Consider the following 11,774-nt stretch of genomic DNA (forward strand, 5'->3'; position numbering starts at 1 on the left):
GACCCCAAGAGATTCATTCCTAAAGTGAACCAGGGCTCAGGGCTACAATCCTGAATGAGTCCACATCACACAGCACCAATGCACCCACAGTCAGCCATCTCCCGCCTCCCTAGCCCCAACAACGTCCAGATGCTCTGGACCTGTGACACTGCAAGCGCTTTCCTTTTGCAATTGAACACTCCAATCCAAAAGAACTTAGGAGCTCAGATTTCTACCTAAAAGTTTTCGCTAAACTCAAGACCAAACTCTAATACTCTCCAGTGGTAACTAGCTTTGCAGTCCTGCCTTCAGATGCCTTTAAACCTCTTAATCAGTAATAATTCTGGATTTAAGGAAAGACACTAGACAGCAGAACTCCCACACACCCTTCCCCATCTCCCCAGATCTCTCTAATCCTCCCTCCCTGCACCCTTTCCCATCTCCCCAGACCTTTCTAACCCTCCTTCCCCACCCCCTTCCCTGTCTCCCCGGCTCTCTAGGCCTCCCTCCCATCTCCACAGATCCTTCTAACCCTCCCTCCCCACACCCTTCGCCCTCTCCCCAGATCTCTCCAACCCTCCCTTCTGACTTCCTTCCCCATCTCCCCAGATCAATCTAACCCTCCCTCTCCCCAGATCTCTCCAACCCTCCCTTCTGACTCCCTTCCCCATCTCCCCAGATCAATCTAACCCTCCCACTCCCCAGATCTCTCCAACCCTCCCTTCTGACTTCCTTCCCCATCTCCCCAGATCAATCTAACCCTCCCACTCCCATGTCCCCAGATTTCTCTAGGTCTCCTTCCCCACACCCTTCCCTGTCTTCCCAGATCTCTCTAGGCCTCCCTCAGTGGCCATGCCCAGTTGTGGCTGACACTCACATCTCTCATGTTGGTCTGGACCACAGCCCGGTCCATGTTGTAGGAGGGCAGATTGGCCGTCGCCCAGAAGATAGCATCTCTATCTGGAGCTTTCTGTTCTTGCTTTTTCTACACAGAAAAGTAGTGAATGTCAGAAACGAACACACAAGCAATAAAAGGCAAGATTACATGAACTGAGCAAAGAGAGCTCCAACAAGGGAAAGAACTCATCATCAATTTCTTGGCAAGCTGGGGGATTCTGGACACTTCTGTGCAATGCCTCAGGGATGTGGCGCCAAGGACACGACTCCCACTTGCTGCAAACCAGAGTGAGGTGGGAAGGACAGACAGTGAGGTGGCCACCGATGACGCCACATGAGCTCCAGGGCAGGGGCAACACCGGGAACACCAACAGGCCCCATGGCTAACCCGAGGCCAAAGCCCATGCCTGCTTCTGCTCCTCATGAGCCCCCAGGGTGACAACAAATGAAGAAAGATAGAGAAACCACAAGGACAAAAGCAAACATAACTGGAAGAGGCAACTCATTCTCAGAAAGCGGTAGGGGATGGCTGACCAGCAGAACCACAAGGATTAAAGCCTGGAGCTGCAGAGCAGAGAGCATGCGAACCCCTTCCAACCTCCCAGACAGAATAGGTCAGAGGGTATGCAGTGGTCGGGCTCCAGGAGCACAGCACCCTCTACCGCCCTCCCCACAGCAGCAACTGGAACACTCAGCTTGAGACCGTCAAAGCAGGAGCCCCAGACCCAGCCAGGGAGAGCAGCACCTCCTGCACCCCAACAACAAGACCCCACCCAGGCTACTCAGTATCGGTGGCCTGGGCAAGAGGGCACAGATGACTGGGTCACCACCCACAGCATAGTCCACTCCAGCACAGCCATCCAAGCTCAGCACATAGCCAGTAGACACCCAGGGCCTCTTGCTGGCGACATTCACCCCAACAGCTGGTGGCCGTGAGGGATGTTCCACCATGACAGATGACAGCCAAAACAAGAGCAGGAAACGGCAAAGAAGCATGGGGAAGAAGCAGCAAGGGAAGAGGATGGTTTAAAAACCAGGAACTGCAACTCCATGCTAGACAAGGAACACTCTAGAATGCCAGAAAAAATAACCTGAGAGCCAAAATCTGCTTATGAATGCTTAAAATATGACAGCCAGACTGAGAAGGCTACAGAGGGCTGGATGCTGACATTGAGGGCCCTCCAGAAGCAGGCCCACCACCCACAAGCAAAAGCAGCAGGATGAGAAAAAATAAGGAGTGGGAGAGTCACCCAACACCCCAAAGCTGAATTCCCCAGAACCCAAACGTGATCTCCCAAGTTTGTGAGACCAGCACCAAGAGAAAGACCTGCATGGGAGGCATGGGAGCCCCAGGACCGTGAAGCACACCCAGAGATGGCCCCAGGTTTCAGCTGGAGTAGGGGAAGGGAGATGGGGTGCAGGGAGGACCACAACCAGAGCTGCCACAGCACGTGGGCACAGCAGTGCTCCCCCACCGGAATGCAAGCCTCAAGACTAACCGCCCTTGCTAGGTGCTAGAGGAAGCCGGCTCCACCAGCCCCAGGGAACAGGTCAAGAACAAGCCCAGGGTTCTGCGGTAGGCAGAAATGAAAGACAGCCCACGCTCCCTGCACCTGGCATCACCCCTGTATGATCACAGGGAGTGAGCAGGACAGTCCACACGGGGATTAGATTATATCATATGGCACAGCTGACCCAGGAAAGGAGTGGCCTTGGTGGGCCTGACCTAATCAGGCTCCTTCTGGTGAGACTCAACACTTAAGTTCTATTGTTGGCTCTGAAGATGGAGGAGACCACATGGCAAGGAGTGCGGGCTACATCCAGGAACAGAAAGCAGGATCTCAGCCCTCTGGACTCTGCTAACCACCTAGCAGAGCCTGGAATTGGGGTCCCTCCTAGAGCTTCCAGAAAGGAGTGCAGCCCTTGACACTGATTTTGGCTGAAGGCCATGAACAAAGCAGCTCACAGCCAGACGTGGGACCCCAGAACTGTGAGCAGGAACAGATGCTGTTTCAAGTGGCAAGTCTGTGGCGATGCTAGGTAGACAGAAACCTTATACAGGATCAGGGGCTCTAACACAGGGAGAGACAGGAAAGCCCAGGCTGTGCGCAGGCTGGGAAAACCACAATCCACACAGAAGCAGGGCCCAGAGGCATCTGAGGACAACCCCAGGAAGGGACAGCTAGTGACCTAACATGTGTGAGCACAACCGCAGAGATTTCGTCAATTCTGCTGCAGAACATGAAAAATTAGTGCTAAGCCTATAAAAACTCAGCAAGCAAAATGATGAAGCAATTACTAACTCCAGGAAAGACAAAGTTGTATGAAAAGGACAGATAATCTTCAACTACTTTGCTCACAGCAGAAGACAACATTTAATTTTAGTAGTAGCAAAAATCCCAAAATCTTCAAGCAACATTATAATCCAACATTCAAGGGAGGAAGGGGAGGGAAAACTGGGGAGGGGCTTCCTCTTCACTGTGATGCTAACAGAGTCTAAAGTTGGCCCTTTAGAAAGCACAACATACATGAATCATTTAGAAATCTACATGAGAGTTACCAAGGATCACAGATAAGAGTTAGGAGCTAGGAGACTACAGGTTTTTATTAAAAGACCTGTAGTAGTGACTTTTTTCTTTTCTTTTTTCTTTTGTTGGCGTCTCACTCTGTTTCCAAGGTTAGAGTGCAGGGCCATGATCATGGCTTACCACAGCCTCAAGCTTCTGGGCTCAGGCGACCTTCCCATCTCAGTCTCCCAAACAGCTGGGACTATAGGTGTGCATCACCACACCTGGCTCATTTTCTTATGTTTGTAAAGACGAGACGAGGTCTGCTGTGTTGCCCAAGCTGGTCTTGAACTCCTGCGCTTAAGCGATCCCCTTGCCTCAACATCCCAAAGAGCTGAGATTACTGGCATGAGTCACTGTGCCGTGCCTACAGTATTCACTTTTTAAATGCATATGTTATTCTGACTTAAAAATTAATTCATAACAATATGGGTTAACATCTTACACCATTCTGCAGATATGTGAAGAGAGAATGAGTTCCTCAAGTGAGCTCCACCGCACCCTGTCAGCCACCGTCCAGGAGCTGTGGTGACGGCTGTATGCTCAGATTCTGCTATCTGTGCCAGTTACGAGCCTGAAGTCCAAGTACCCACGGGCACAGCTGCAACCTGAGAACTGTGTCCTGTCTGCAGCACTTCCCAGAAACAGGCCTGACTCAGGGACAGGCAGAGGCAGGCCCAGATCTGTCCACTGCAGATGGGTGGGGCAGCCGCCTGTGTGCAGCCCACATGGCCAGGTGGGGCTGCAGATAAGGGGGGACCCAAGCCCAGGCGCTCCTCCTGCACCTCTAGTCCCAGATAATACCTGAAAATAGCCCAACTGCTATCAGGTACAGGCCCAGCCCCAGGAGAGTCTGGCCTGCTTTCCCTGGGCGGACACCCTCCCTGGCCTCTCAGGGCACGAGTGAGAAACTCTATCCCCACATGAGTCAAGAAGACAGAAAGGAAGAAGGTTGTCCTCCCAGCAGCACGGCTGCAGTCAGCACAAGTGCGAGCCACGTGCGTACAAGAGGTCATTACAGAACACAGTTTGCTCTGTGCAGAGATTCCTGAAGAATGAGCTTCCGGGGTAGCCATCTAATAGATGACGCTCTGCAAGGTTTTTCTAAGGTACGCAAGTTAAGTGGGAGATACAGACCATAAATCAGCCCAATAAACCCTAAGGACAGCCAATTCTGTCTTGCAAGAAATAGAGCAGACTGGAAAACCCAGCTCCTCTAAGAATGAGCAATACAGGTTGAGGACCCCTTATCTGAGTTGCCTGGGACCTCAGTGTTTTGGATTTTGGAAGACTTGCATAATACTGTTTAAACATCCAAAATTCAAAATCTGAAATCCAAAAAGCACCAGTGAGCATTTCCGTTGGAAAAAGCACCAGCGAGCATTTCCGTCATGGCAGCACTCAGAAAGACTTGGGTTGTGGGGCGCTTCAGGATTAGATTGCGGATGAAGGAGCCACCTGCAGGGAGCTGAGCTGAGGCCCGTGCTCCCTCCCCTCCCTGCACTCTAGTCCTTACTGTGTGTGGTCCAAGCTCCTCCATTCCCCAGTAGGACTGGTCTGGCTGCCTGAGGAGGGGAGGGACAGGAGTGCGTGTGGACTGAGCCAGACACAGCACAGGGTTAAACCACCCCTGAGTGTGCCCTCACTCTCCTGTCTGCTCCTCGGAACACAGAGCTGGTGTTCTGTGTGCTGGCCACCCAGATAGGGTCCAGGGCAGGGACCAGGACCGACGCTGGGTAGACAGCCTGGCCACAGCGGAAAACCCCAATGAGCAGAGCCACCATAACTATGCGAGCATGTGTCTGTAGACAACGAGCACGAAGAGCACTCTTCCTGCATCCCCAAACAGAGATTTCCAGCGACAATGTCTCTACCTGTAGCCCTGACCATCACCATCTCCTCCACACCTAAATGGAGACTTCCACCGTGAAGATCCCACCTGCAGCCCTCCCTCACCTTCTCTTCTGCCGAGACATCAGCCATCTTGGGGAGTGGCTCTGGAGCACGCTTTTTGATCAATAACAGGACATCTAGGAAAAACAACATGTATATCTGTCATGGTGGTTATCACCAAAGGTGCCGGGTGAGCTGAGAAGAGAGGAGAGGTGACCCCTGGGCCCCTAGCTGAGCATCCATACCCACCTGCCCTACCTTGGTTTTTGTGACATCTACATGGCCCTGGCTGGCATGCAGGTGACCGGTGGCCCAGGGGGCACACACGGTACAGCCCCAATACGTGCGCAAGGAACTGGCGAAAATCCTGTAAAATGTCCTCATCGCTATAGGCTCAGTTCTGAAAACCCATGAGGGAGGAAAGTGTGGTCTTAACCCTCAGAGCTAGACACCAGGTGCAGTTCATCCACAGGCCCAGTGGTGGGTCACCTCCCAGCTGGTTCTGAGCTTGATGATGACTTCTGGTATTTTCAGAACAGATTCCTTCATGGAATCCCAGATTTAGAGTCCCTACATGAAAGACACATAGAAAGCCAAGGTTCCTATCTCAAGCACCTCCCACACAAAGCTGGGGCAACGTGGCAGGTATGTGACAGGTCCTGCAGGTGCCCAAGGTGTTACCAGAGGGAACCTGTGGGGCTCTGGGCCTGAGCCCTGACTGAAATGGGCTGCAGGCGAAATCCAAGTGATGCCTCTGCGCATGGCAGATTTCTGCTAGCTTTCACAACTACTTGGTAACACAAATTTTTTTTTTTGTTATTGCCCAAGCTGGAGTGCAGTAGCATGCTCACATCTACCCCAGAGTCGACCTGCTGGGCTCCAGCGATCTTTCTGCCTCAGCCTTCCAAGTAGCCAGAACTACAGCCTGCGCACTACCACACCTGGCTAATTTTTTGATTTACTGATGAGGTCTTGGCAAGTTGCCCAGGCGGGTCTCGAACCCGTGGGCTCAGGCAATCTGCTCACCTTGGCCTCCCAAAGTGCTGGGACTACAGGCTTGAGCCATGACTCCTGGCAACACAACTTTTTAAATTAAGTAAAAATAAACCCACATGGGCTAATCTGCTTTCTGGCTCACGTCCAGCTCAGGGCACAACCCCAGCAGGGCCTGCTCATGTCTCTGAGCTGATAGCCCCTGCGACACCACCACAGCCCCCACAGTGCCTTACCTTTGTCTTGGATATTCTCCTCCAGGATGGTTTTGGTGTCGCTCAGCACCCTCTCTGAAGCAGCGTGTATTAACTTGTGCTGGGTTACACTTTTGGGGTCTTCCAGGCTCCCATGGGCACACTAGGGAAAAAACATACATTTCAAGATAGAAAATAAATCGTAATACCAATAATATAGAATCTAACAGCCTAAGCCACACCAGGAGTTTGCTGGTTTTTCTTATTAGCTAAGAAAGCGCAAATGAAATTTAAGAATTCCTATCACTAAGGGTGAACATCTAATGAAATACCACAACATCTGACCAGCGATCTGAGACCAACCCATGAAGGACTCCTGCAGCAGGCTCCAGCACTGACATACGATGTCCTACATATTATCACTGGCCCAGACTGCTTCTTTAGTCTGGAAAGATCTGGAAAGAAATTTTTAAATGAAAATAGTAGGTTCGTCGTTCCCAATGACCTAAAGATCTAAGTGTGTTTTGTGTACTTGTGTTTCCTTCTTTCACAGACACATGAAGGGGGTTGGAGAGACAGCAAAGAACTGTTAGAGAGAACAAGGAATCGGGTCCTGACCCTGGCACCTGCAATGTCCCCAGAAGAGCACTTAGAGGATGGGTGGGTCTCAACTTGGCTCCCAGTTCTCTAAGTGAAGGACATGCTAAGGTGCTGTCCGTAGCCCCCCTGGAATGGATGGGCACAGTTTTGTCTAAGTTACCAAGGTCCCGGAAATCTCGCAGCTCTCAGGCAGGGAAGAAGAAGGAGAGGGGGGCACCCAAGTCCTCACCTCTGTGAGAGCCATACGGGCAGCAGGGAGGAGCGTGCACGCCACAGCCACCCTCACACATGCCACAGCAACCTGTGACGGGCACTCCTGGCGACCTGGGACCCACCTCAACAACTCTAGGAGGAGCCTAAGCAGACACCTACAAGCCCTCCCAGCCCTGTAATTATCAGATGATCTGAAGCCCGCACGGCCAATGTTGGCAGGGAGCCTGGCAGACATGGCTCGTCATTCCAGTCGGATCCTCTGCAGAACCGTGCAGTCATCCTCCATGCACATGCCACTGCCCTGGGTCACAGAGGGTCTAATCTGCCTTCCTTTGGGCATGGCTGTCTGACTGCCAAGTGAGCTCAGCAGCCTGTGAAGACCTCAAGCACAGCTGTGAAAACCAAGGTGCGTGTGCCTCTGCGTCCACACGTGTGCCCACGTGTCTGTGTTCAGAGGTCACTCCCCTGAGTCTGCCTGAGTACCACCCAGCTGTCTGCTCAACACCATGCGGCCTACCCAGTCAAGTACGGCTCCCCCTCCAGGAGCTAGAATCACAGGGAAGTGGGGTTAACTTGCATAACTCAGAAAACCACAGATGCTTCTAAAGCCCGGGCTGAAAACCCTTCAAAACACAGAACTGGGGGAGGAAGGAGGGTAATCTATTTTCTTTCTCTCACTGGGTCCCTGAGGTCTGAGGGTAGCTCTCAGAAGCCCTCAGTGGGTGCTTTCTAAACACCTGGTGTGGCTCAGCCCACGGGTGGCAAGCAGGGCCTGACCTGGAGGGCTGTGGCACCAGCTGGTCCAGGACAGCCCCAGGGTGCCCAGCGTGCCAGAGTTCTCAAGGCTGTCCTCAGACATGCCCTGGCTGGACACAGGCCCCACTAGAAGCTTCTCTCCATCCCCTCAGCTCCCCTAGAGGTTCAGGGATGCTCAGCACACACCTGCTTACCAGAAGAAACGCCTAGGCCTGTTCTTCACCTCCCAAAACTCGAGACTTTCATTATTCTCAAGACTGAAAATGGTTTGTAGAAGGAATCACAAAGGCCCCAGGGGCTGTCACTGTTCACACAAAACTGGTGAGGCCTAGGAGCACGAGGTCAAACCTAGCCAACAGGAAGATGCATTCTTTCCACTTACAATGCAGCAGAGACCCAAGTTCCTATGAACTTGACAACAGCATTGCTCCCAGAAGCACTGGGTATGCCTCTTCGTAATTCTAAAATGTGCAGGCTAGCTGATTTGTCAAGTTCAGAATACAGTCCACAAAACACAACTTTTGAAAACAATTCTTATACTTATTCCCAAAACACCATACTTTATAAGGCGTCACTAGCACACCAGGAACAAACTGCAAGCCTGGGTCACCTGTGCCACCTACAACCCCTCAGTGTCCTCTTTTCTCAACAGAGGCTGGGGGTGGCAGTGAAAAAACCCCAACAAAGGCACTCCGGGCAGGAAGGTCCTGACACCCCACTACAGCCTCTTCCCCCCAGAAAGAGGTGATGTCGTGTCTGCTTATGCCTAATGTGACCCAACACTTGAAGTCACCTCTTCATGGGATCTAGGAATTCCAACGGCCATGCCAGCCAGTACTGTGTCTGTGCTGACAACAGACAGAACTTCACCACACCACAGTGTCACTGTCTAGAACTCACAACCACTCACCATACAAATGGCTTCCTCTGCCCCTTGTCCATAAGGGCCAATGGAAGCCAGAGACCTCCAACAACAGCGATGCATTTCTCTTAGTTATGCTCGTAAACCCCTCCTTCATACAGTAGGACACTCCCGGGAACACTAGGCAGGGAGCCTACATCATTCCTCTGCAGGCAGAGGGAAGAAAGGAAGAGAGAAAACATGTCCGCATAACATGTACCTGGAAGTAGGCAGGAGGAACACAGTTGAGACAGCAGTGTGATATTCAGGGACCAGTTCCCAGGGTGACATTCAAGTATCCAACTTGAGCATTCTCTTTTCTGACAAATGAATCCGACTGTCCAACTCTGACTGCAGACGGGATGGGACAGACAGCGGGAGCCTTTCTTTGTAATTCATGTCGCCCTCGTGGTGTGGACCCCTCCACCCCCACTAGATAGCCCCTCCACCCTGGGAGAGAGTATAGAGTGGAACACAATCTCAGTTGAAAGTAGGAAATGACAAAAGTCCCAAAGGACACGTCTCCACGCTGGGCGGGGCAGCACACCTCAGGAGTGGGACCGTCAGCATCATGCTGAAACCGGCATGTAGTTCACACATGCCTGATGCACTCCGGAGCGGTCCTGAAGTTCCTAAGTGAGTGTCTGGACCTGCCCAACTGCCCTCATTTCCTGCTCCCTTCCATCAGATGTTATCACAATGCTCCTGTGAATCCAAGCCAGCAGGGGGTTACACTAAATGCCACCCCATGCAAGCAATGCCCATGCTAGTGAAGTTGGGGTTGACAGTGTATTTCCATCACCTCTGTTAGTCCACACGTTTGTTTTAGCGGCCATGCTGAGCCTGACCCAGCACTTAGGGTTATAAACTCAGCCTGTGAGGAGCTTCTGTCTTGGTAGGGGAGGACACAGCACCTCAGGGAGTTTTCTTACAGAAACTCACACGACGAGACAAGCAGCAATGCCTGACTCTGACAGTCTGAACGCCACAGAGTCCCCACCCAGGCTTGGAGCTTACTGCTGTCCCAGCAGTTTTCCAACCAGCAAACCACACAGACTAGGCCAGAAGAAAAACAAGAAAGCCACCCAGGCACACCTGCCCTTGACCCTGCGAGCCCACAGCCCCTCCTAGACATGACCCTCTGAGGCCCAGACTTCAGGTAATTCACACCCATGCATTCCAGAAGGGGCTGTCAGTTACAGAACAAGTCACAGAACCACATTCGCCACAGTTCCTTGGAAGGAAGTACTTTGTGAGCAGATGCACAGCCAGAACTGGACACCTCTCCCAGGAGACCACACTCAGCTGTATTCCAACACAGCCAACCTGTCACCTGCAGGGCTGTAGCTCACATGGAGGACCCACTCTAAGGCTGTAGTCTCCTTCAACTTCCACTCTAACAAGAAAGCACAAGCCAAGCATAGAGTTTCCTTAGGCCGCAAGACAGACAGACCAACAGACAGACGTCTAGGCTGACCTCACAAAGTTGAGTTTAGAGATGTGAAAGCCTCAAGAACCAGTCCCAAAACTTAGCAACCTAAGAACTAACTACACAAGAAGTATTTCCTGGGAAGAAGCTTCTCAAAGCGTCTCTTGGCAAGAGGACTCTCCTCCTGGATCTGCCCACTCCATCAACCTTCCTTCTTCAGAAGAGCAGGGCGCAGCGGGGCTATCTTAAGTGACTCTAGCTAAGAGGCACAAGTGGTTGAGCCAAGCCCTGGCCCTGTGGCAGTTAACAGGAAACAGCTCCAGGCAGACGCTCTGCAGGGAAGGGGAAGGGGCCTCTTAGCCAAGGGTCCTACATTAACTCTCTGCTCTTGCAGGAGCTGCTGAAAAAGAAAAACTTCACTCCAGCAGCAAACAAGCACAAATGCTGCAAAATCTGCCTGCAACTTCACCTCTCCCAGCCTTAGTTTCCCCATCTGCCCCTACCTCCCAGAATAGTTGTAGTTGAATAAGAGAGGGCCTTGGAAAGCGCTTGGCCATTTGGCTGGCACTGGGCAAGTACTCAGGGTTCAAGGCAGAGAGCTGGGGTCTAGAAGGGAGGTCGATGAGAAAAGGGGCAGGGGGCACTGCCCCCATCCCGGGCTAGAACCTGGGAGCCACAGACTGGGCGCTGGACCCTGAGGTCGAGGTGGGCATCCAGAATTGGGGTGGGGGTCCGCAGCTGAGGTCGGGGTTTGGGTCGGGGTGCAGGGATGGGGAAGGCTGCGAGGTCAAGATGGGGGTCCAGATGGGAGTCAGGAATTGAGGTGGAGGCCCGCAGTCCACACAGATGTCTGAGGTTGAAGAGGAGGTCCGCACTTTTGACAGGGATACAGGATTGGGGTGAGGGTCTGCAGTTGAGGCAGGGGCTCCAGGATCGGGATGGGGGTCTGCCGTTGGGGCAGGGGTCCGAGATTGGGGTGAGAATTCGCAGTCAAGGCAGGGATGGTAGGGTGGGGGTCTGGGATTGAGGACGGGGACCGCAGCCGAGGCACGGGTCCAGGGTCGGGGCAGGGCTCCGGGATTGGGATGGGAGTCCGCAGCGAGACAGGGGTCCGTGGTCGGGAAGGGGGTTCGGGATTGGGGTGGGAGTCCGCAGCCGAAGCAGGGGTCAGGGGTCCGGGATTGAGGCGGGGATCCGCAGCCGAGGCAGGGGTCGGGGTCGGAGAGGGTCCCAGAGGGGGTCGCGGGATCCGGCCTTACCTGCTTGAGGCAGCGCTCCTTGAGCTTCTCTACCGAGGTGTCCTCGGTCGCCTCCTCCAGCCACTCGGCGCCGTCCGCCGCGCAGATGTGCAG

General features: G+C 53.0%; 1 protein-coding gene across 1 annotated transcript in view; it reads right to left on the bottom strand.

Annotated features, from left to right (window-relative positions):
* Positions 1–11,768, bottom strand: part of UBAC1 (UBA domain containing 1) — a 25,840-nt gene extending 14,072 nt beyond the window's left edge. The window contains exons 1-4 of the mRNA XM_021718850.1: positions 11,682–11,768; positions 6,566–6,686; positions 5,400–5,473; positions 857–964 (exon numbers count right to left, since the gene is read on the bottom strand). Of these exons, the coding sequence (XP_021574525.1) occupies positions 857–964; positions 5,400–5,426 (135 nt within the window). The 5' untranslated portion in view covers positions 5,427–5,473; positions 6,566–6,686; positions 11,682–11,768. The remainder of the gene's footprint in view (positions 1–856; positions 965–5,399; positions 5,474–6,565; positions 6,687–11,681) is intronic.
* Between the last annotated feature and the right edge of the window lie 6 nt (positions 11,769–11,774).

Source organism: Carlito syrichta, unplaced genomic scaffold (genome assembly GCF_000164805.1).
Source record: "Carlito syrichta isolate Samal-C Ts95f unplaced genomic scaffold, Tarsius_syrichta-2.0.1 Scaffold313900, whole genome shotgun sequence".
Taxonomy (NCBI): Eukaryota; Metazoa; Chordata; class Mammalia; order Primates; family Tarsiidae; genus Carlito; species Carlito syrichta.